Source organism: Cuculus canorus, chromosome 3 (assembly GCF_017976375.1).
Source record: "Cuculus canorus isolate bCucCan1 chromosome 3, bCucCan1.pri, whole genome shotgun sequence".
Taxonomy (NCBI): domain Eukaryota; kingdom Metazoa; phylum Chordata; class Aves; order Cuculiformes; family Cuculidae; genus Cuculus; species Cuculus canorus.
This window is the reverse complement of record NC_071403.1, coordinates 57,108,816-57,135,372: the sequence shown is the minus strand read 5'-3', so window position 1 is coordinate 57,135,372 and position 26,557 is coordinate 57,108,816. Positions and strand designations below refer to the sequence as shown.

At 36.0% G+C, this 26,557-nt stretch overlaps 1 protein-coding gene across 2 annotated transcripts in view; it reads left to right on the top strand.

Moving 5' to 3' along the window:
* Positions 1-26,557, top strand: part of PDE10A (phosphodiesterase 10A) — a 371,137-nt gene that overhangs the window by 257,586 nt on the left and 86,994 nt on the right. For both annotated transcript variants that reach the window (XM_009557723.2, XM_009557722.2), the window contains exon 2: positions 6,804-6,932. In XM_009557723.2, coding sequence (XP_009556018.2) covers positions 6,804-6,932 — 129 coding nt within the window. The remainder of the gene's footprint in view (positions 1-6,803; positions 6,933-26,557) is intronic.

Sequence of the window (26,557 nt, the reverse complement as noted above, 5' to 3'; positions counted from 1 at the left end):
AATGAAAAAATTGCAAGAATTGCTAATTATATGACTGACTTATGTTGATAAATGGAGCAGATTTTTAAACATAGCTCTAGGCTTCAATTCTTTCAGCTCATTCATAGTCAGTTGTGCTTTGTACTGAGCTCAGTGAAGCTATTCTCAGAGGACAGTGCAGTACGACAGGGATTAGGAGTCAGAGGGTGGAGCCATTAATTGATTCAGTACTATACTAGTTATCTAATATGTAAGAAATGTTTTAAATATTTTAGGCATTTTGCTGAAAGCAAAAGTATAATTTTCAAGTGATTTTTAGCTTTATTTTATTTTATTTTTTTTTAAAAGGAAGGCTGTTGGAGGCTGACACAAAGACAAGGAGTAATTACTGATAATTACTGTTTGAAGGAGGTATTGTTTCTTAGTTTATTTTTTAAATTCAGCTATGCTATATCTGTCATAGTAAATAAACACTGTGAAGGAGCAGTCTTAATGTGCTGGATTTTGATATTAGTTTGTCTATGCTATTAAATTGTTAGAATGGTACTTGTCAGTGCATTGGCCAAAGCCAGATAGTGATGTCCTAGGCAGGCCTTGGATGTTGCTCTGGAGTGTAGGGTCAGGCTAGTGGTGGTTCCCAGCAGGCAGGCAGTGTGTGTTCCTGTTCAGTTTTCTCTCACCTTCATTGCTGGAGGTCAAGAGAGCTTAATATTAAAGGTGGAGGGAGTTCTGAGGAACTTGGTTTCAGGTCAGTGAACAGCTCTAAACATTGTCAATTTACTGGTGTAGGCAAACCTACCATGTTCCTTTGCAGTACCATTACAATTTAAACCAATAAAGTGAGTTTCTAGGATGCTGAGTTTGGTATACTTTGTCACATCTGCTCAAGAAGCAGTTTCTCCTTTAAAATAATATTGTTTTATGCCTTTTTTAAAAAAAAAAAAGTCTTGATATCCATTTATTTTCCAAAGAGTATTTTGCTGGTATGTTAAGAGGACAGCAGCATATAAGGCTGTGGCAGTATTTACAGTTTCTGTCTCTCTGAAACCTAACATAGATATAAAGGACTGTGATAAACAACAGGGTGAATATGAACACGTTTCTTACATGGATCTTCCTATTCCGTAAGCTCTGTCCACTGTTATGCTTTATTCTTTACTGGTCATTGAGATATTTATTTCATTTGATGACTGTCTTCATTCACATGAGGCTTCTTGCAAAGTACCTATAAGATGATCTGCTTGCATAGTACACCCAGCAGCAATGCAAGTTCCCTAATTTTCTCTCATCTTAATGAGTATTTTTTGTAGTGCTACAGATTTTATTTTTGACCTATGAAGGTGTTGGTTTGCTTACGTTGGACAGTGGGAGATGGCTCTGTGATTTAAGTTGATCTCTTTTAGGGTTCTACCAGTTGTTATCACTAATGAGATGTTGGAGGTATTGAAATGAACGCTTTACTGGCAGATGAAAAGGGGAATCCAGGCTTGAGCAGGCCAGGCAATCATTAAGTCAGGCAGCCTGAAGTACTCACACTGGCTTTGTATGGGACACAGAAATATAGGTATATAGGAAAGTGATGCTGGTGGTGCTGGGGTTTTTGTTTTCATTGAGCTTTTTTAGTATAAGCACTAACAAAACCAGTCAAAGACCCAGTTATGCTTTTGAAGCCCAGGTGATATAGTCTTGGTAAACTGTTGAAATAAAAGGAAAAAAAAGATTCTTGTGGTGGGTCATAAGATACATGAATAACTGTTTCTCTTCAAATAGCTGTACTAAACTTGATAAATTACCTTTAGATAAGGGTTTCTTTATTCTTTTCCCTTAGTGAAGTGAGGCCTGCTATTTAAGTATTAATCATAGAATCACTGAAAAGACAGTTATTTGTTGAACCAGACTATCACAAATGTTTGGCTTTCTACTTTATGTTGAAATGACTGGACTGTGCTATTTAATAGTAATGTTTGTGTTTTCTATAGTTAGTGTACTAAAATAAGAAAGGGAGAAAATCTACCCATAATTCTGTCTTCAACTATATGTGTTTGTGCTATTATTTGCAGTAAAAAATAAACTATTTCATGTAGTTTGTTAACCAAACAAACAAATAACCCCCAAACACTCTTATACATGCACCAATGAAAGCCAAGAAATTATTGAAAAAACCCACAACAAACCTACAAACACCCTATGTGTGTTCCCCCCCCACAAAAAAAAAAAAAAAAAAAAACCAAAAAAACTAACCCCAAGAACCTCACAAAACCAAACCCCAGCCACAAAATTGAAATTTTGGTAGACTGGCATGAGCTATGTCAAATTAGAGGAACATCTAGAGCCTCAGGCCTATGCAAAGTGGACAATGAGGACTATTGTTTGTTTGGTAGAGTGCACTGATACGTCAGTTTATAGAAATACTAGGAGTAAATAGAATTGTTTCTTCTGTATTTTGATTCACCCTTCCCACTCCAACCATCACAGAATGAATATCCTGCCAGAAAGATTGTTCCTTCTGGCAGTAAAAAGGCCTATCAGTGGTCAAGGAATTGTGTCTTGGGTGTGGTGTTAAGGGTAAGCTGTCTTCTGCCCTCTGCTTTGTATTGAGCTTTGCCAATTTTATACCATCCTGCCCTATAATAAATGAGACACACAAAAACCACAGTAAGGTGAGACACTTGCATAAAATCCAGCATTTATTGGAAAGCTATATTTCCACTTACTGTTCAGAAGGCGTAGCCAAGAAACGGAAAAAAAATGAAACAAACATAACCTTGATTGATGTTTTCCACACGCATGAACAAACCTCTAAAAAACAGATGGCATGGCAAAAGAAAACATTTCAAATCAAGATATACAAAGAGAACGTAAATGGGTGTGCTGGTCAGGAAGCCAGGAGCTGCTGAGCTAGCACAAGCAGTGGGCAGCCGGAGCTGTTTCTTTGCCTGTGGCTTGTTCAGAGGGAAATGAAAAAAGGAAGGGCTTATCTGATACTTTAATGTCATTTTCCGTGATATTTTTATTATCATTTTCATTATTTAATCACAACTTCAGAAGAAATAGTTAATGCATGTGTAAAACACAGCAACAGCAACTTGCTCCAGAAAGATATCAGCACTGAAAAGTGGATTTATCATTTTAAAATAAGAATACAAGGGAGAAGGGTGGTTTGGTGTGGGTGTGCGTTTAATTAAACAGAACCACATGCATGAATCAGGAAGGCAAACTCTAGTGCATAAATTAAATGAATGGACATTCAACCCAAGTGTAGCCAGATTGCTCATTTAATTCCTAGAGGAATTAGGGTTGTTCCAGTCTTTTTGTGCTTTCTGGCCTGCTGCATGTTGGCCAGAGTTCAGCTCTCCTGAGTGATGTGCCTCTTAACTGCTACAGCTCTGTCAGAGGACATGCAGGTTCCAAATACAGGAGGCTGTGTTTTCTGAGGATGCATGAAAAGAAGCAAGAGGAGCTTTTTCTTGGGCTGCTTGCAAGAAAGTGTATAGACAACACAGTTATGAATGTTTCCTTTGTTAGAAATTGTTGATACGTATGCTTTATGCTCTGCAAGTATTGATGAAGAAGGATGAGAGGTAGGAACCTTCTTGTTGTGTAAAGATGGCTATGGAAATAGTAGACATAGTCTACTGTCTCTACTAATCTACAGGTCAACTAGTAGTAAGGGGAGAAGAAAGGAGCAGTGATGAAATATTTCCAATATGAATGCATGTAGAAATGTTTACTGCCCACAATACCACAATACTTAGAACCAATACATTAGTAACAAAAAAAATAATAATCAGCAATGATTTCTGTTTTATTTGTTTGTTTCTAATTCTGTAAATGATACCTGATTGGCATGATAACCTTTGCTTCCTTAGTTTGGGCATACTGTCCTATTTATTCAAATGTTATTAACCACTGCCTCTGATTTTTCAAATATGTTTTTTGCATATTTTGGAATTGAAAGATTACAACGGTTCAGTAGAGAGATTGATAATATTTAGCAAAAATGTATTTGCCAGAAATTTTCAGGTGCATGTGAATGTTCAAGAGAGTAAGTGTGTTTATCATTGAACCTTATGCGTATTTTCATGTAAAAATCTTATTCTTATGTGCATCTTGCAATGTAGAAGGCTTTAGATAAGCTATAAAATAATTGTTTATACATAGCTGTAAAACACTTTTACATTCAAGCTTCTTTATAGCACTCTTCTGCTTTCACATGCATAAACCAAAATGTTTAAGCTTCTTCTAAAATGCTATTTTCTATTATTGCTACATTTTCTTCATGTTAAATTTTGCGTATTTACGATGTGTTCTTGCTGATTTTGGTTGTGGGGTTTGTGTGTATGGCTGTAGTATGTATTTTTTGACGCAGCAGAGCTAACTGTTAAGAGGACTGATAAGTCTGCTTTAATAGAAAATAGATTTGTTACTCCTTTTGAACTTTGCAAATGTAGTTGTAAAACCTGTTCTAGTTGTTCCCATCTACAGACCTGACATTGAAAAAGCATATCTGCACAAATGCCTTTAGTGAAATAAAAGTGGGTAATTTAAAGATTGTTGTAGGATTTCTTATATGAGCTCCAATCATTTTTCTGTATAAGGTTAAGCACATATTTCACACACAAGTTGCTGCAATTGCAGGATACTGGGTATGGAAACCTAACTTGTGGCATGTAGACTGAAGTCTTATTTCAAGTCTTATTTCATGAATTTTGATGTGTATTACAGCCCATAAAGGTTTAAATCAAGTGTTTCCATTGAAGTCAAGGAATATAAACTACATGCATAAGAAAGTTAAGGCTAGTTTCACTGAAAACACAAAGCAACCCTTGTAGAATTTCAGTTGCTAATTTTATAAACTTTTCATTCCTAATTTCTTACTGGAAGCAAAATGTTTTATTTGCAGTCTAAAGACAACCTGGAAGTAACAGACATTTTTTGTCAACCTGCATTGATAATTTTTCATTCAGAACTTAAAAGGCAGATTTTGATGACTTTCTGATGGTTAACTCAAGTAAATCTTCAAAATGCTATATTCTTTATGAATAATTCTCCAAATGTTTTCTCTTTAATTTCTATTACTATGAAATTGGAAAGACTTTTTCAAGGTATTACATTTTTCTTAGTTGAGCAAATTACAAAATTATATTAATTAGTCTGATTTTTCAGGATGTGAGGTGATAACCTGTATTGGCTGAAAATCTTTTTGTTCATGTGGCACATGTACTCCTTTATAGATGCATTTCTATCTAAATTTATAAACTATCATTTGGTTAAACAATCAAAGTATCAGGGTTCTGTTTGTTTATTTCTCTTCCTGCTTGCTGATCACCTCCAGTTCTTACTGATTTAGAAGGAACCTTTTTTCCCTTACTAATGAAAATCAGGATGTTCACTTAGCTCTCTTAAGTCAAGTGAATCAGATCTGGAGATTCTTGCCTATAAGTAAGAATGTTGTTTGAGTCTGATATCAACCAGGAACTGCCACCCATGTGAATTAATAGAAAGGGTATTTTAAGCCAGGTTTGGACTGCTGGGGTCTGATGTGGTGGGAGTGATGTGGTGCAGTCAGTGTGAGACGAGTGGTGTATGCGGTTGGCACTCTACAGGTGAGAGTTGTTGGTTTGTGTCTTGATATTGCTTTGTGAAGGCTTTTGTAGTAAACATTTGCAAGACATCTTAAAGGTTAAAGCTATTGACTAGCAGTTAAATTACGTATAGCTGTTCTGATAGTGTGAAGCATAAAATGCGAAAATTGATCTTATTTTATAACACTAGTAGTCTCCAAAAGAGGTTAATGTTGTTTGGAGGGCAGTTTCCCTCTACTGAACCTAGGATGCTTTCTGTGGAAAGTTTACAGTTGCATTTATAGGCACACAGAAGATGAGAAGGCATGTTTAGTTATTACACTGGTTGTTTCTCCTCTTCCCCTCAGATCTCATTAAGGCTTTTGCACTTAAGGTGTGTGCTCCCTTTGTGACTGCCTGGAGCTGAGTCCCTTGGGACAGATGTGCTGCTTTCCTGTCCTCCCTCGGAAAGCCTCAGCACTCTTGGGTTCACCTCCCCATGGCCAGCAGCTTTGTTCAGGGGATTTGTGAAGATTTATGATCAGATTGTAATTTTATGAATTTGGGAATTTATTTATAATTGTGTCAGGGATCCGAGATTCTGAATGTTCCTTGTTTTTCCAAAATGTGTAGTTGAGTTTTCTTTTTGTTATGGATATTGTAAAGGCCTTTTATGTGCAATTACTATGGTTTTCATACTTGAATCACTAAGATAATGAAAGCATACATGACAAAGCAGTTTATCTTTCTAAAGTTACTTAAGTAACTACAGTATTTAAAAATTGCTTGATTTTGTTACAGTTTTTGTTCCTTTTTCTGCTGTATACAGTAAGAATACTAAATTTGATGCTCTACAAGTAATACTAATTTACTTTATTCTATCCTTCCACGTAATTCCTTTATCAATATATCATCTTGCATATCTTGGAAATAAGTAGTTTTAGAGTCATAATCATAATAATAAATTCCTTCCTCACCACTTATCCAGGGAATATTTACATGTATTCCTGCAGGGGAGTTTTTGTATGCAAAATCTTACACTCATATACTTTGCTTCTTCTATTTTCTGTATGACATCTCAGGTTTTTGGTTTTCTTTTTTTCACTGGATATTGTTCTGTCTGGGAGAAGACAATTTAAATAGACATGTATTCAATCAGTGTGTTAAACAAAAGGATATTGATTGTTGCTGGTGTCTAGGTATTGTTTCATATGAGAAATTTCATGTCAGTATGTAATCAGTTAATATTCTCTCTTTCAGGTTTAACAGATGAAAAAGTGAAGGCCTATCTTTCTCTTCACCCCCAGGTACTGGATGAGTTTGTTTCAGAAAGTGTAAGTGCAGAAACTGTGGAAAAATGGCTACAAAGGAAAAATAACAGACAGGAAGGTAAGCTGTTTTTATTTGTGACTAATATTTAGCTTTGAATATCTCAGTTCTTACTTTTAGATTAAAAAAGGAAACCTAGTTTTGGTAAAACTGGACTGTTATAATTTTTAAGTCTACTTTTCACTATTTTTTTAAAGGTGGAAGAGATTAACAATTTCTTAAATATTTTCAACTTTTTGGCATTTCTGTTTTAGAATGGAAATATTAAGTCGCAAATGCTATTCCACCAACCTGTAAGATCTATTACTTTAGTGTATGTTTTGAGACGATCATTTGATCTTCTTGGGTCTAACATTAGTGTATTGGATTAAAACTAAGCATTACATGCAGGATGTAACCCTCAGTAGAATACTGGTTACACCGTCTCAAAAGTTCCTACTTTTATGCATGATACTCCCAAAGCACCACAAGGCTTCTCCTTGAGCCTAAATGAAGACATCCCATGTTGCTGTATCTTCTGGCTTAGTGGCCAGACCTCTATAAGGAGGAGTCTGCTTGTGAAAGAGAAAGATGAAAAAAAATGGGAAGGGGTCACTTTGAAATAATCTTCTCATTGTTGATTTTCTTACCTTGTGTCTGCCTACATCCCTTGCTATCCCTCTTTTTTTATTATTTATTTATTGACATATTTATTTTCCCATGTTTCCATACAACAACCTCTGCAGTTTTGTCCTACTGATTCTGGATCTTTCTTTCTGATCCATACATTTGTTTTCTTAAAGTACTTCTCTCTACCCTAGAGCCTGGCTCATCAAAGTGCTTGGTCATGTGCTTAATTGTTTCTAAAGCAGGACACATCAACAACAGCTTTATACATTATATTCTTCCAGCCATACTTTCCCAAACCATGTAAGGCTACGTATAGCAGGAGCTTAAGGTGCTTTGCTACCACGCAATTGCTGTTAAGTACTTCATAATGTATTACTGTGCTGTAACCTGCTGTACATTGAAGGAAAAAGAGAATGTATTATGTAACATGACCAAAATGTTGCTGCTTTAGAAACCCTAGCTTTAGCATTTTTTATTTCCTTAACATGAGTTGTTTAAACAGAAACATGAAATGACTTTTCCAGTACTTTTACATATTTTCTCTTATGGACTGTTGATTTTTCCTGTTATGTTTTCCTGTAACTGTTAATTTACTGTCAATGTTAAACAAGTGCTACTTGATAGATATGCTGTTGATAACATGATGCAAATGATTAAATTAGTGTATTTGGTTGTTTCAGTTAAGGGCATTTATGAACATTCAGAGTACTTTTTCTTCTTTTTATTTGTCATTACGCAATAAATTGGAGCGTATTCATTGCTACTTTTATGTAATTACTGTAAGCAGCCTCCATGACTGCAGTATAAAATGTTCTTCATTAGTCATTTAAATGTGTGATTTTGTCATTTTTTGTTTTGTTTTCAAAATGACAACTGTGTGTATGTTCAGAATTCAGATTTAGCCCTGATTCTATCCTTCATTTTAGCTCAGCTATGTCGCTTTACATACTTTTCTCCTTCCTTTCTGCGTGTGTCCTAGAAGTGTGCAAAATTGGCACATGGATTTGGTGCACTGTATAGCTTTAAGTTTAAGGACTAGAAGCAGTGATCTCTGGATACATTCCTTCTAATAATTTTGAAAAATCACTGTAGCTTCCCTTTGGCAGAAAATTGAGTAGGCTTCCTGAGGGAAGATCTCTGCATAAAACACCTCACCCAGTACTGTCTGGTGTGGTGTCCAAGCCAGTCTCCATGGTATTTGTAAAGTCAGGAGAAGCCCCTGGTGGCTGGAAGGAGGGCAACATTGTGCCCATTTTTTAAAAAGGTGGGGCCTACAGGAAAGCTGGGGAGGGACTTTTTACAAGGACATGTTGTGGTAAGACCTAAGACGAGGGGGAATGGCTTTAAATTGGGAGGGGAGGGAAGATTTAGACTGGACATTGGGAAGAAGTTGTTCACCACGAGAGTGGTGAAACACTGGAACAAGTTTCCTAGGGAAGCTGTGGGTGCCCCATCCCTGGAGGTGTTCAAGGCCAGGTTGGATGGGCCCTTGGGCAGCCTGGTGTGAGGTGTCTCTGCCCATGGCAGGGGGGTTGGAACTGGATGATCTTAAAGGTCCCTTCCACCCCAACCATTCTATGACTCTGTGTTCCTTTGGGCCTTCCCAATATATTTATATATAATATCTATCTATGCTTTAGCAATACCTTGCAGTGAGATAATTCAGCAGAGCAAGAATAGAGTTCTGTGCGGGTTAGTTAAATGTGTTCCCGTTTCTTTATAGTCTGTGCTGAGCTGAAAATTTCAGTGACCGAAGCAGTTTTGATGAATGAGCTAGTTTGTTTAGCTCCAATACCTTCTGTGGTCTTTAGACAAGTCTTGTCTTCTTTTTAGACTTTTTTTTCCTGTAGTAGATAATGGATTGGATGAGTAGGATCTGTGGCAAAAGACTTCATCAAACTCAGACTTTGAGATATGTACAAAGAGAGAATTTGTTTGCTAACATTTTAAGGCAAATATTAAGAGAAAAATTGTGCTAAGCTGCATCATTAAAATGTAAAAAGAGGTATGTGATAAGAAATAGATTGTGAATTGTTTCTATTCTGGTGCTGCACTTTCAAATATTAAGATATCAGCATAACATGCTTTGAAGTTTGCTACAGTCCTGTGAAAGAGAAGGTAGTGTGTTTCAGAGAGAAATTGATGTATGGCTCTACTTAGAGAGCAAGTGTGTATGTAGGTATTTATTGTTAAGCAATACTGAAGTACACATTTCTGCAATAAATCACAGTTCTTCCTTTATTTGCTCTTTTAAATAGATAATTCATTCCTGGTTTTTAATGATGCTTGGTAGAGGACTTAGCCAACTTGCAGTTTGGCCAACATTGTTAAATATGTGAAAGGATAGCTAACATGCATTTCCATAAACAAGGTTGACTATATGAAAAGATAAATGTAAGCAGGAGGACTATATGTATTCTAAAAACACATCAGCTTGCTGCCAGAATCAAACAGAAAAACAGCTAAGCCTGTACTTTGTTTGTTAGTTTTTGAAGACTGTGCGGTTCCACGCTAAGTAATTGGAAATAACTATTCTGTAGTGTAGTGTCGTAGTTGTAGCATAGGAGATGAAGGATACTTAGAAGCTGGAGACAGAGACTATCACTGTTGTGATACTCCACAGCTTGCTGCTATTCTGACGTCTGCCCAACCTGTGCAAAAGGAACTGACATGGCAGCATGTTAATCGCCTCCTTGGTTTATAATTAGGCTGTCTTAATATTTCATTAGTAGTACCAGCATGCTGTTTCATTCTTAGTCAGCCCTGCTGTGCTTATGTTTGTGTGATGTCTAAGCAGGCAACAAATAACTTGCCAAAAAAAAAAAAGAGTAAATGTGGGAATGATTTAGGTAATGTGTGACTTGCAACATTGATGTCATAGTAGTAGATCTTAATGGTTTTTATTAGAAAACCCACTATTTACATACTTTGATGCATTTCTTGGAGTTCTCTTCTCAAATATAATATAGAAAGGATGAATCCTCTAGTCTCATTCTCCCCATAGTTGCTTGCCTTGGTCTTAGTCTTTGCTCAGCAGCTACTAATGGACAGTTGGAGACAAGACATTGGTCTGAACATACGTAACTGTCAGCATGCTAACCTGTTACTTTGTGGGATAATATTTAGGCTAATGAAAGTCATCTTTAGTGCTATAAGATTGATATTGTTTATGTGTTTTCTCCGAAAATTTGTTATTACATCTCAGGGCTTGAATGCATAGATCCTGTTTCTCCATGTATTTGGTACAGTCTCTACTTACACAGAGATAAAATTGATCAGTAGACTTTTGTAGGGTACTTTACAGGTTGCTGTTTTACATATCGATCAGAGTGCATAGAAAGTTTATGTTAGTGTATCAGTATTTCAGAGGAATACAGATGAAGTGATGGCACTCCTTAGAGCTGTGGTAGAGCTCTACTTGGGGATGAAGTTTTAGTCCAGATGACAAAATAACATCTGTCACAGGTAAAGAATAATTTTGTAGCTGATTTCTGAGGAGACTTGTATTGTGCCATTGCTTATAAAAATTATTTTATCACTGAATTGTTTCCTGAAACAGTGTAATTATCCAAGGTGAAGTTGATTTTTTTTTCCTCTGTGCCCAGTTCAGTTTTTTTATTGTTTCCCTGTGTTAATCAGAAGAGAGTCAGCTCAGAAATGGGTTCATTAGCTGGCAATGTGCCCAGGTGACCAAGAAGGCCAACAGTATCCTGGTCTGTATCAGAAATAGTGTGGCCAGCTGGACCAGGAAAGTGATAGTCCCCCTGTACTCTGTGCTGGTGAGACTGCATCTTGAATGCTGTGTTCATTTTTGGACCCCTCACTACAAGAAAGATACAGAGCTGCAGGAGTGTGTGCAAAGGGGAGCAACGAAGCTGGTGACAGGTCTAGAGCACAAATCTTAGAAGAAGCAACTGAGAGAACTGAGGTTGTTTAGTCTGGAAGAAAGGAGGGAGGAGACCTTATTGCTCTCTACAACTACCTGAATGGAAGTTGTGGTGACGTGTATTGGTCTCTTCCCTCAAGGAACAAGAGATAGGATGAGAGGAAATGGCCTCAAGCCGCACCAGGAGAGGTTTAGATTGGAATTTAGGAAACAAATTCTTTACTGAAAAGGTTGCCAAGCACTGGAACAGGCTGTCCAGGGAAGTTGTTTAGTCACCATTCCTGGATGTATTTAAAAGACACATAGATGTGGCACCTAGGAACTGGATTTAGTAGTGGGCTTGGCAGTGTTGCACTTACGGTTGGACACGATGATCTTCAAGGTCTTTTCCAACACAAATGATTCTATTATTTATTGATGTTAAAATACTAAGGAGGAGTTAGTGAAAAAGTTTCTCTGTTGTGTTGTCAGGTTGTTCCTTTGGGCACAAAAAATGGTTAATGGATAGCATATATATATCTATCTATCTCAGATAATGCATTGGTAGTGCAGGAATATTGAGCAGTACCTTCTTGGTAGATAATACTGAGGTCTGAGTGTTGATGATATTTTTTATTCAGTATGTGCTTTGGTGTTGAAGAAGTTACTGATTTTATTCTTTGTTATTTGAATGGCTATCACAAGCAAACTCCAAAGAACTGCAAAAAGAAGACTGGTGCATTAGTTGAATATATTTCTGGATTATTTTCTTCTAAATTGCTGAAGTGTGAGAGTTTGTTGTCTGAAATCTTTTGTTTTGAGTAGGTCAGATGAAGGAGGTGATTTTTCTGTTTTTCTGGAGCTCTCCCGCATATTTAGAATTGTTTAAATGGCCAGAGATTTGCGGAGGGTAATCCTTTAATGATGAGATGTTTGGCTTTAGGAAGTAGACGTCACTGCTTGGTCTGAGTCCCCTCTTAAACTAATTATGTTAATCACATTATATCTAGAGCAATTATTCTCAACGTGTTCTTAAACTGATGTTTATTGTGCCTCTATTAAGCTTGAATTAAGAGGTTTTATGTTTTATCTGTCTACTCAGAAACACTGCTTCTTCTTATTTATGAGCTTTGCTTCGCTGAGTCATTTTTTGCCTCTATGTGCTAGTTATGTTAGAAAGTAAACAGACTGTGGTTTTTTGTCATATCTCAATCATTTTCTCAAGTAAATTAGGGCATAGTGCTTCTTTTAGTGTCTTACTAAGAGAAAGGTTTCCCAATTTACTCATCAGTTTACATTTTGAACCTTCTGAGGTTATCTATGTCATGTCTTCTATGAAGTGTGGGCAGTGTAAAAGAGAGTGTTGCATTAATGGGTTCAGTAGTATTGTCGGTAATATAAAACCATTTCCCCCCTATTCAAGACTATACTCCTCAATGCTGTCTAGCCCTGCTGTTTGTTATTTTTAGATTGTTTCCCTCCTGTACATAAGATATTTCATTTTAGAATAAAAATGAATGAAGCAAAACAGTCCCTCTCACTAAATGATGGAGGAGCTCCGTTTCATCACACGGATGGTGACTGTATACCTGCATAGCCAGCACTTTTTAGTAATGGTTGTTTATGGCCATGTAAGCTAACCTGTTTTACCTGCGTTAAAATGGAGTAGAAACATTCCCATGATCAGTAAGATGAGAAAGTAATAAATAAGAGAACAGGAGCAGTCATTAACTTCTATGGGACGGTAACTTTTAAATCCAAGTATACAAGTATTAACTTGGCAAATGTTTTCTTGACAAGGCCTGTAACCAATAAGGATTAAAAGACAAATTGCAAAATACTATCTATTTTTGCATTGCTTGTTCTGTCAATTAAATGAGGCTTGCATCTTTGGTGAAAATATGGTATGTCTTAGTGCAGTTTAATAGTCTGTTAGAGAACGTGCACAAAGAAAGGAAGAATAACATAGCATCCTGGCTTGTAACAGGAATAGTGTGGCCAGCAGGACTACTAGTTTTAGACTAATTGTCCTGTGCTTGTCTATCTAATTTACTGCAGCTGGTTCAAGAGTGTATTTTTCATGGTAAGTCACTGACATTCACTTCGTTGTAGTGGTGACTGGTAGGTCAAGTTCTTCGAAGAGGTAGCTTTGTCTTAAAATGACTTCTTCTTACTATGTATAGTGAAACAAATCCTGGCAATTAACTTTCAATGAGACTATAATGACCTCCTTCGTTTTCCTTGTTTTATGAATGCGTGTTAAATTACATTCCTACTTTATTCAGTAAGAGGAATTCCTAAGTGTGGCTTCATTCCAATTGGTTTACTGCTATAGGTTCCCTAACTTACTGCTTCGGGTGCTGATGCTTGTTTATGTTATAGGAGGGACATCTATATTGGACATAAATGAATGCTGCCACCTCTGTTTAGCTGCCATGGACTTATGTTGAAGACATACATATCACAAATATTACTCAAATACTTTGAAGGTATTAGTAAACATGTGGATAGAAGTTACTTGGTTCAAATTGTGGACTCAAGTTTCAGTTTAAAAAAAATCACAAAGCATTGACATGAGTTTTCTTCACTAAGAGTCAAAAATGTAGATAGTAATCTATAGGACTTCTCTAATAAGTTGATAAAAACTAGAAAGTAAAAGAAATGGCTAGACAATTTTCCCTACAGAGGTCATTGGTAGTCTGAGGGGGTATTTTCATTAGCTCTCTAGAAAAACGGATGCACGCTAGAATGATAAATTTTCAAGCATACTGAACTTTGTAACCAGTTGTATAGAAACTTTAAAATAATCTCATCAAGCTGAGCAATTGAACAATAAAGTAGCAGATAAAAATCAATTTTGACTGATCCTTGCTTCTGAGGCCAAGTTGCATGGCAGAAGTCACGTTTACAAGGCTAAACTACTTTTCTCTCTCTCCTAAGGACATTACATCTGAGCTACCTCCTGGAACGGTGTGGATAGGTACTAGTCCTCTCAAATGATGGTTTGGAAAAGTGCAAATTGGCAAAGTCCAAACCATGCTGTGGGTGCAAACAGTGAATCAAATACTAGTAATGTTCAAACCCAGTCTACAGCCTTATTTTCTCTGTTACTCTATGCCTAGCCTCAGTTAGCTAAAGGAGCTCAAGGAGAGGTGCCGGGAATAAAGTGGAAAAATCAGCCATTATTGCTTAGCAACAGACAGGTAGTTCAGCCAAATACAACCAAATGGGAAACATCTTCAAGTCAATAGGAAAACTTGTTATTAATTTGACATTAAGTTGCTCTGTACAGGTAACATCATGTTCTTGAGATATGTAAAAGGACAAAGGTGATCAGATATGTAAAGTCTATAATCTGTATTTCTAAAAATCAGAAATGTTAGTAAAAACAGAGCTTTTTTTAAAAAAAAAAACTTAGATGTTGTTGTTGATCCAATGTGCAACAAGCTAATAATTCTATCAGCTCACCCAAGTGGGGCAATGAAATGTGACGATTGTAGGAACCACTTAACCTGACTTTGCCAATGGGAATGCTCTTGGATAGCAGCACACTGAGTTTATTTATGTTTTATTATTTTAATCGTTTAGACAATTTAAGTGAAGCAAGTAACTATCGATTACAGAACAGGAGGAGACTGTACATTTTTATCTTCTCTGGGTCTGAGAGGATGGAACACTTATAGCTCAGGTGTAAGGAGTATTTTTTGGAAAATAAATGGGTTATAAAACCAGTGTCATCTGATGTTGACTCAATAACAGGTATAAATTTTATTTGGAAGATTTATCTTCTTTGAGCATCAGAACCGAAAAGCTGAAAAGAATTAGTTGTTTTAAGAATAATCTTTTATGAACAGTAATGTTGAGTTTCTCTTCTTCATAAATTCCAGAAAGACACTGAGGTCTATCAAACTAGACAGATTACATTTGAGTGTGCTTGTTTAGTATGCATAGAGCTCATGCTCTTCTACAGGGGGCTTGTGGTTGAGTGAGTTCAGCAGGGTCTGGAGTTTTTACATTGTCTGTTGCATCTAGTTCAGTTCAGCTACAAAAAGACCCTCTGCTCTTAGTAACACTGTTAGCTCTTTATAAAGCCTGTCTTGCTTGCTATCTTTACATTGACTTGTATGATGCTGCTACCAATTGGGGAAATTCTTCATTCTTCACAAGACCTGAACTGTAGCAGAATTATGACTGTCAGGATGAAGACAGCTGACAGATTTGCTGTTTTCATGACAGAAGAACTGAAGGGCACTGTGCAAAATGAATTGGCTGCAGACTTGAAACAACAGGACGTCCCTTTTCACACAACCCTTGCCTAAATTGTGAACTAATTAGCATAAGATATTTTATTTGTTAAAAATGTAAATGGTTTCAAAAAGTGATTAGATGCATTCTAAGGAAGAAATACTTCATCAAGAGCTGTTACATATTATGATCCTGATGCAGCCTCCAGCTGAGAAAATTCATAAGAATCTGATTACTCTGAGGACATACCAGGAGTAAACATACTCTGTGCTTCTATAGTCTGCACTGTCTTTCCTTTTCATATATTGTAGTTTCTCCATACTTTTTTCCCATAATGAGCTGTTACTAGTCATTGCTGTAGACAGTGAACTTGAGTAGATGAACTTTTAGTTTAGCAGAGTAGGACCATTCTCCTCTAACATTATGCTTTTGTTGCCTCTCTGGGATTTGTATACAATCCACTGCTAGAATTGAGAGCCAGCTTGTCTTAAGAACTCATTTAAATATGCTGGAAAAGAAACTGTGGTTTTATATTATAAGACATTGTTTATGGATCTTTTTAGATAAGCTGCAAGAGGTCTTTTCAGTTGTAACACTTGGGCATCTTTCAAACTATTTGGAGACAGCGCCTTCTCCAGACTCGTGTTGCTTTGCTGTAGCACTAAGTTAAATTACTTGGTTCTTTCTTCCAACTTGTGTTAGGCAGAGATACCCATAAGTAATGATTGTGAGTCTTCTTTTCCTTGCAGAAAACCAGAAGGTTTATCTTTATCCAGTTGAAAAGTACTGAATAACACTGAACAATAGGATAACTTTCTTATATGTATTTTTTTTAATGCAAAGCTAGAATATTTTGTGTGCCCATTTAGTTGTTCAGCTAACAGAAAGGGAGCTCTTTTAGATGGTGCTTGGTCATCATCCCAAAGTGCTATAGTTTCCTTTCATTTGTCTTTAAATAAGTAGGGGGAATGAAAGTGAAAAAGATGATTGCATTGGTGAGGAACAAGGGTTAGGAAATTAATAAGACCATACAGTAATAGGTGTAGGAGGAGGAGTGTGTGTGAGATTTTGAAGGTTTTATAGTAATAGGGTGTAGCGGTGATATTAGGCTTTGGTGATTGGTGTGGGGAATTGACAACAGACTTGTTAAATTCATATTAATTCAGTTCAAGTGTGTTTATCGTGAACACTCAAATAACTTCATGCAGTGCCCAGGGATTTCTATAGGAAGAGGGAGATGTTTATCCATCTGGACTTGCTGGACAGAGATTTTAGATTTACTGTAAAACACTTGTGAACATTTATCAAAACAACTTTTAAAGCTGGTAACTACAGAGTGACCCATTGTTTTGAATCAGAGTTGTCATGACCCACACAGTCAATGTCTGTTTTGGACAGGAGAAGGTTCCCTCATTTGAAGTTTTTAAATTATCGGAATGCGCTCTTTTTGCCTTGTATAACTTAGGTAGCCGTGTCATTGTGACGTCTCATGGCTTATCATCAGGTATATATTTCATGGTATATCATATAAATCTGAATTTTCCCTATTGTCTGTTACTTTTCTTAAGCAAAAATTTAGTCCAAAAATTTAGATACTGTGTTTTTACAGGCATGCACTATTACCAGGTTGACTATTCCAACCTTCTCTGGCCAAAAACTTTTTTATATGCTAGGACAATAACTGTTATCCTCCCCACTGCCAATGTGCTTGTGTTCCTCAAAAAGCTTTGTCATCTGCGTAGTCATCAGGGGTGGTAAATCTCTGCTATATTTGAATGTTTGGGCTAGCCAGTGTAGCATTCAACTATATACACCAGCTACAGTGAAAATGGCAGCGTATAATATAAAAAAGGGTACTATATGCGGTTTTCTCGAGTTCTTTTTTTTTTTTTTTCTTCTATTAAACTCTTGGTTGCACTGATTAAAAAGAATTATCACATTATGAAATAACATCCTTTGAGCGGCTATGAAAACAATATAGACTCCTAAAAATGCTTGGCATTTCAATTTCCAGTAGGTGGCAAGGAGCAGTATTGGAGAGTCACAGAAACATCTAAGAAATGCTGTCGTTGGACATGGTCCTGTACAGCATCTTTTATTTTCAGAGCTGAATACTGATGAATGGTTCACTGGCCCATGATGGCAGTTTTGTATTTCATTGTCCATTCTCAAATCGTAAAGACTTCTTAACCTTGAATTTGGAATGCATAATACAACTATATATTACCTCACAGGCAGATCTATTTGAGCATTGTCAATATTGGCCCTTTGATGTAGGGAGATAAATAAGATGCTTTTAAACACACTCAGAATAAAATCACCAAACCCGTGGGTTTCTTTTCTGGATGGTGTAGGTTATTTGAATGCTACTTCTGCAGAGTGACAGTGGTGGTGATGTTCACAGATGTGGATGACTTGTCAACATTCGGAACTCATTGTTAGTTTATGTCGCTGTCTGTCGGCTAATTAGCTGGAGGTGCTTCTAGAGCACTTCTAGGAATCTAGGAGTGCTGATAGAATCTAGAAGTAGTTCTGGGGTCAACTGAAACAAATTCGTAAGGCAGGTTTCTGATTTTTAGCAAAGCTGTTTTTTTTTTTTAATAGGAATAATAAGAGAAGCAAAGCTCTATGTACAGAATTCTCAGAAATAGATGTCATAAGTTCAACTTTTTTCTTTTGTTCTTCTTTGTTCTTGTGAATCTGTAGTTAAAGGGGGACAACACACTTGATTTAGCTTTTCTTTACTCTTGAGGAAACATGCATAAAATCTTGGATAAATGTTTCTTAGTACTTGAGCTATTATTTTTTTTTTTCTGTACTTTAGTGATGCATCTTAAAAGACACAGTAATGGCTTATTTTAAATAATACAATATTTACTCTGGAAGTTAATTCTTAACTCCAGATTTTCCTAGTTGAGTTTTTGAAGAGATGTCTCTTCCACATACTGTTAAAAAATAATTGGCTTTTTCTGAGTGATTGTCTCTGCATAGTCCTTCTCTTCAGGCATGGAAATTAATACGTGCTGAGAGTTAGCGTCCTTACTTGCCTTTTGGTAAATGAGCAGAATAAAGTCTGGTGTTCCAGACTTTCCTCTAGCTCCCTAGGCTTGTCACTTTTTTTTTTTTTTTAAAATATATTAATTAATATATTAATATGTTTACGTAGTTTTAAGATTATTGGGAGATATAAAATTTCAGTAGGTTTTCATTTCGAGGTCTTCCATTTCTTTTTATATGTCATGGTAATGGAACCATATCCCTTCGTTTCAAGGTTCTTCCTCTCTTGATATATCCAAATCCCTCAGACGTGGTTGTCTTTATTTCACTGCTCTTTCTGAAGATGGATTTTCTTAAAGAGTGCAGAAATGGAGACACTTGTATGAAGCCTTTTTTTTTTTTGTACAGCAGTTAGATGAGATTTTTCTCAGAGCCAGGAAGTCAGGGGCTTTCTGAACAATAGCAAGATTCATTTAATAAAGCTTTTGTGGGTTCTGACTCTACTTCTACTTCTTAGGAAAAAAGTCTTTAATAAGGGCTCCTGTCATTCCTATTTTCATATCCTTTAGGTTTCATCTGTACTTCTCAAAAGTTTAAGGATAACCATTGCTGTGGTAAATAACAAGGACGCACATTTCCATAAGGAGAATCAAGTAAAAGGGGGGTAGGCATTTCTTCTTTCTTATAGGACCCTACAAAATTGTATTTTTTTCTTTAGGAATTTTTGTTTCAGATAGCACTTTGTTTTTTGAAAATGTTTTCATAACATGCTCAGGATCCAAACCTGGAGGAAGAATCGGTGAAAACTGGCTGGTAACTCCTGTGTTTCCTTGAGGAAACAGGTTAGGAATCTAGAGCACAGTGTTGAATTTCTGTTCTGACCTTCCAGTAATCCTGTTTATCTCAGTCTGACCTCTGATTAGTTGCAAGAGAGATCATATTTAATTAAATATTTTTCATTTTATGTCTTTAATCTGCACAAATTTTCCTTTTATTGGTTACGCAAAGTACACGTTGAATTCCAAATACTGGAATCCATAAAGACAAGAAAAAAAAATCATATAGCTCCAGTTCATTTCATGAAGTCTACTAGAAAAGTCTAGGTTTATGCAAAAGCAGAATGTGGTTTTTTTCAGAGAAAAGTTACCTGGAATTCGTTATGACCAATTGAAATGCTACAGGAAAATACATGCTGAACAACAATGCTTCTCTTTGAGTTAATCATGCAAAGGTCTTGTTGTTTTGTTCCTAAAACACATCTAAAGATGAAGTGTCTGTGCCTTTGGCCAAAAAGATATAGTATGTAAAGAATAGTTGTGTTAAAGAAATTGTCAGTACCTAACATTTACTCACGCCTTTCATACTGAACTTGTATCTGAAGAACCTACTACTTCTTTATAAAACTTCACCTTATTGGGTTGTTGTACAAATTCAGAATCTTGCAAATTTTCCACTGCCAGGTTTAGCATGTACTACTAAAATTACTGCTCTGGATATTAGTGTTTCAAAGATATTATGGCATAATACATGACAAACTGAGCTGCTCTGTCAGTAAAGAAGCTTAGAAAACAGCTTACCTGCTTATCCCACTCATGCTTTTTGTAAACATCCGTGGTCCATTCCCTATTCAGACAGGAATATGAAGTGGTTTTATGTAGTGGTTTCTTTAAGAATTTCCTGTGTACTGAAAATGAAGCCCTTTGGGGTGGTGTGGGACAGGTAAGTGGACAAATATAGGGAGAGTAGATACACTTGGACTAGAAAAAGAAGTGGCTTGTATAATGTGTTACTGGTGATGTTCTGAGAGACTCATCCCTTTGAACCAATTAAAACTTCATATATTCCAATAAATATGGAATCTTTATTGTTGTTTTTAATTTTCTTGCTGATTTTGATTTCTAGCTATTAGTAGATTGATCAGATATAATGCTGGAGAGCCTGGATTTCATTGGACTTTAAGGAAAACATAAGTTCCAGAATATAACAAGTTGCGATTCAAGTAATTTTTTTATATTAATATTATCTGTTAACTTAAACAGAAACCTAGAGTTTCTAAAAGAACACATGAATTTATGTACTTGCTATTATGGGAAATATTTTTCTATGTCAAATTAAAGGACACTACGGCCAAATGAAATATGGAATGAGACATAGGACCAGTTGACTGATAATATTTCAAAACAGAACTGAAGAATTTAATCTTTTTTTTTTTTGCTTATTTTGATAATTACAAAATTAAGTTTAAGAGAAGAATACAGGATTCTCATTAAAATAATTATTTCTTGAGTGTTTATTGTACTGTTTTATTTGGATCAAATAATATGCAAAACGGCTGCTGCTACCATTGACTAGGTGATAGATTAAATCAAAAGATTATTCTTAATCCTTAGACTCTGAACAAACTCTCAATGTGTTGCCAACATGAATGTGTCTTTGGGGACAGAACCCAGTCTGCACCATACAGCTGACTGCCGAGGGCTTTCTACTGGAAAGCAGCTATTATTTTCTGCTTTCTACTGATCAGTAGGATGCATCCACTCCTTTACAGCGTTCAACCATAGCTTTTTATTTTACAGTAATCTTTTTTATTAGATATTCATGGGCATAAATTATCTCTAGTCATGTAGGTCATGTTTCTCCCATGCCAAAACTGAAACATAATAGACTCATTTCATTCCTAAAATGTCTTTGTAAAAATTGTAGTCTCTAGACAGGAAATGGACACATTTTTACCCTGTCACTGACATTTTAGGCATACTTTATCCAATTACACTGCCATACTATGGTAGACAAGCAAACAAAAGTAAATAAAGGAGTAGTTTTGCATTCCTTCACTATACTTGGAATTGCAATAGAAAGAGAAAGCAGAAAAGGTAATAAATAATACACTGTAAGTCAATAACTGGAATCACAAGCATCTTTCAGAAGAAAGTCAGAGAATCTGCCATTGTGCTGTTGCTGTTAAAGTGAGTTTATCTTCATGCTTGTTTTCTTCTTGAGATTTGACTAAATAATTCAAAACCAGGAAGATAATAATAATAATAATAATAATAATAATAATAATTCTGATTCTGAATCCCCTCCCTCCTTTGTCTCTTCCTAAAATCTTCTCATCTAAAGAGTCAACCCTAAATCACTTAAATGTAGGATGGACCAATAGAAGTTGCTTAGTGGTATGATTTAGCTGTGTTTGTCTTGAATGGAAAAGTGTTTCAAGATTTGAAGATAATACTGTGGATTCTTAGGTTATCCTTTCTCTGCATGGTGTACAGGTATCTAAAACATATTAAAACTTCTTATTCTTTCCAATAATGTGCTAGAGGAAACTATGAAATAGAAATGAATGTTCATGTAGATGATCATACCGTTTAAATGGAAGAACCCATTAAATCCAGACATTTCTGCTACATTTTACTGTAGAGGATGTGTCTGTATCTCCTGCCTGAAGGTAGCATCTTTTTTTTATTAAATGTGAAACTGTTACATATGAAAGAACCTATTATGCTCAGAAAAAAATAACAACCATCTTAGTGAAGACAACTTTCAATGCCTCCTTAAATGTCTTGAGAGTCTCAGGCTCTTTAGTCCTGAACAGCCCAATCATTAAGAATCTGAGTTGCCAATGAGTCTTGCAGGCTCAAGCAGTATTCGCTCAAGCCAGAACCTCCTGGTTCCCAGGAAAAAAAAAACAACTTAGGGTCAATCTAAGCCTGTGGTGCCCACTCTCAGCTTCTATCCCTGGATGGTTATATCCATCCTTTCTCTTGCATTGGTTATTGTGCTTATGTAATTGTAGATTATATCTACAGTTCAGTGAGTTGCTGCAACTGAAATCTGCCCTGAAAGGGGCTGTGGGAGAAGGTGGCACCTCAGACTTAAATTGGTTTCTGCCAGTGGGGACTTGCACCTCGGAATTCCTTTCTAGGTGATTTCAACTCTTCAGGTAGAAGCAGTTTCAGATGTGTTAATCTGAGATCACATCAGTTATTGATTAAGCAATAGGCATGCATTGGCAAAACATCGGATAACGTTTGGGTAATTGATCAATCAAAAGCAAAAATAATGTCATGCAATTCTTTAAAAGCTGGAACAATACAAATTTTTAAATAATATACAGCCCTCTGAATAATTTTCCATGTAAGTATCAAAGCAAAGACTTTCCAAGAATGATGTGTTAGACTGGATAAAATATGCTTGGAGTAGACAGAGTATTTAAAGGAGTTAAACCTTGCTGAAACACAGATTGTACTAATAAAAATTGCAGAGAGAAGTGCTGTATGTCTGAATAAATCAGCACATTTGGGAACTGGTATATATTAGTTGGGAGTGAAAGCTGAATTTTCAGTGTATTAGCTATCTCTTTTTTTAGTGAATCCATTTTGTCACATTTTGAAAGTGATGGGAATTTGTGTCTTTTTCAAGTAAATTAGAATACTAACAGTCACCACCTTACCGATTCGAGCTGGAAGAAAGACAATAGAAAGAAAGACAAGCAATTACAAATCACACAATTCCTAAGTGATTTCTGTACATGCTAATAATTCAGGATGGTAAAGAGAACAGCAGATGAAGCATCTCAGGTATCAAATAAGTCAGCCTGGCACAGCATTTAAAAGCACTGACGTGCCTGCTAGATGCATTTGGCTGACCTTTTGTTTATTTTCTGGGAATATTACCTCAGAGAAGAAAACTGAAATTCTGTGGGGATTATTTCTAGAGTAATTTAATTGTTGCTTATTTTATAACATAGTATGAATTTTACATATATGTTTAAAGAAGAGTAAGTATAGCAAAACCAACAGGCTTCTTCCCTCTCAGCTTTCTTATAGAATGTCAAACTTGAGAACTTTTGTGTAGACTTCAGGATCAGAATGCATGGAGTAACTTGGAAGCGACCCTGGAAAATAAATTACTACTTTATAGAGTTTTTCATGCATTCCTTGTGTGCTTTTGTTTCATTTGGCATTATTGTTTTTATATACTAACTCATAAATATGGGTTTATAACTGTTACTTGTACTTTTATGCTATTTTGAATCCTGCAGCTTTATTTGAAATATTATTGTCTTTTTTGTATAGTTAGTGTCGTCTAATGAACTTATAAATACTTCATTCTACTAGAATTTTAATAAAGCCATCTGTTCACTTGATGGAAAATGGCAAAGCACATTGAAGCAAGTGATTTTTTTTTCTTGACAGCTGTATTTTTAAAGCTTAAGATTTACGTTTCTAGGGTTTTTTTAACAGTAGTAGTGAACAATTTGCTGATTAAATGGTATATTTTTGCACAAATCTTACTTTGTGAATTACACGTATGATCTTCTTTAGATGTACTACTCTAGATTTTTCATCAGTAGAAACAATATAATTTTTTCTTAATAATATAACTTGCTTTCTACCATGGCAGAGAGTAAAGTAATGCTAGAGAGGTCTGTAAAGTACATCACAGTTAGTAGCATCTTATGTCTTTGTCCAAGCTTCTTACTCATCCTGGCATCTCTGTCCCTCTCTGCCTTCATCTTTTCCTTTTGGAACTCTGTTTTGAAGCTCATTTCTTCGTCTTTTTCTTTTTCCCACTTTCAGTCCTGATCTATTTAATATTTTTTATTGTTTTTCTTTTGAACTACCAGCCTATTATGTAGTTATTAGGCTGTTCCCTTTGGTGTACTGTTCTGTAACTTAGTCTCATTCCTGCAATTAGATGTGTAAATTAGTGGCCTAATGTTTAGAAGTGGTCAGGTCTCTAGTAGCTCCTGAATGAATTAGTGCTGCTGGCCATTTACGGCTTGTGAAAACCAGATGGCTTTGTATGTATGCCTATGTGGATGTGAGACCCAAATGGATTAACAAATGTAGCTCTGGTATTCTTAAACAGGTAGATGTACAACACATAAAGTAAGCATCTAAGGAGCGTTTGTGTCATGCAGTTGTTGTTCCAAATTCCTCTTCCAGGTACTTGTGTGGCGCTTGCGTATATAAGAAGTTCATGTTGGTGTTGACTGAAATACAAGGCAGGCCTCATGAAGGAAGTTGGGAAGAATGATGCTGTAACTGACAAAATATGAGATTCCTCAATCCTGACTGTTTCAAAACTATTTTGAAGGCATGGGGAGAAGGGACATAGATTATGAATTACCCTTTTCATACTTGCAGGAATAGATTTCTCACTTGGTTGCCTACTCTCAGTGTGTGATCATTAGTAGTTTTCTTAGATTGACAGTTTGGGAGATAGACACAGCTCCTTATCCCAGCAGGTGGCAATTTCAGCCATGCTGAAGAGGTACGGTTGGCTTTAGTTCCCTTTATTCCACCAACAGAAGCAGTAGTTTCACTCTCTATTACTGCTGTGTTAGATATAGTTTATTAGCTTCCCAGCCGATTTCTTTATGTATTTCCTGAGTTCTTTTAGTGTTTTAATTAATTTACCATCTGCATTGAGTTTTGTTAGTTAAATAAAAAAGCACATGAAAGTGATTTTGTCTTGCCTGAACACATCCAGTTCTCCATTCACTCTTAAGCTTGTACATCAGCTCGGATATCAGTTTCCTTCTGGATATTGCTACAATTTATTTATTTTTTCCCTTGGTATCTACCTATCAAGTGGGCCGTAAGCAGAAAATTCCTCCTGAAACTGCCAATGTTATCTGTCCTCTATATGGATGTGTGTCTGAGGCACGTTTGCCTTACAGCCTCAAAAAATGGGATGCTTTTTGTCACTGAGTCTTCCTCATGTTCCCGACTGCAGTGGTACTGTGATTTACCTATGGCTGAAAGTTTCAGTCAGTTAGATCCTTACAATGGGGCAGCCACTAGCAGTTGCTGGCGTGCCAAGACATTTAATGATCATAACTCCTGGTCTACGTGGACTCTTTGGTGCTGTGACTTTGCGATGTGTTCTGGTGCTCAAGTGTATGATGTTGGCTGTCACAGTGTATCCTTGAGGTTGACAGGAGACTGGAGGTACATGAGCAGTTTCATTTGGAACATTGTTGTTTTCAGCCAGGAATAACTGGTATGTGTTGCATTTTTTATATGGGTTTTTAGTAAGCTCACTGTCCAATATTATGACCTTCATCAATTATGTCAAGCATTAAATCAAAGATCTATTAGGTAGTGCAGAGCCTTAAGATGATGCTGTAGGGTCACAAGTGGCCGAGTCCCCACAACTTACTGAATTATCATTCTCACTTGAGTTGTGGTGAATCACCATGCCTACTCATAGCTGAAGTATTTGACTTCCTTTAGTTTCAAGGTTTTGGATGCCTGACTTGTTTAGAGGTTTTGGGAAATACTGAAGCATATCTTGCTGCCTGAAAACTTTTGTAAGTCTAGACTAGTATCTCTAGTACTGTACCTTCTACTAGGGAGAGGTAAAATTTTGGATTTGTTGAAATGCTTGTATAAAATACTGAACTCTAGAACATGTCTTGGATTTTTTTTTTTGTTGTACAGCAGCCAAAAAGATATTTTTTAATTATTTCTTTGATTTTTTTCTTATATCATTCTTGTGGATTATAATTATCTGTCATTATAAATCTTTTTATAGTGAAACTGTCTAGTTTAGAAATTCAGATGTTCCTGTCATTACCTTTACTAGAGAGATATCTATAATTTTATTGTTACATATTCCATTCCTTTACACTCACTGAAGTTATAATTATTTTTTTTTTGAACAGTCTCTTCATTGCAAGCAAAATGTTTCACTCATGGTGTGGATACTGATAAGTAGTAAATAATTCAATCTTCTGTTGGTTTCAGTCTGTTTATTGTGTTAGTGTAACATGTCATTTTTCAAAGACTCCAAAATCTTGAATTATCCACACATCATTATTCTGTAATACTCAACACAAAGTCACTGAGAGATTGATTATGATTACAAACAAATCAGTAGAAATATCCTAAAAGCAAAAAGGCTCGATTTTTAAATTTTATTCTGTCACTTTTTCTGTATTATCCAGATTAACTTGAAC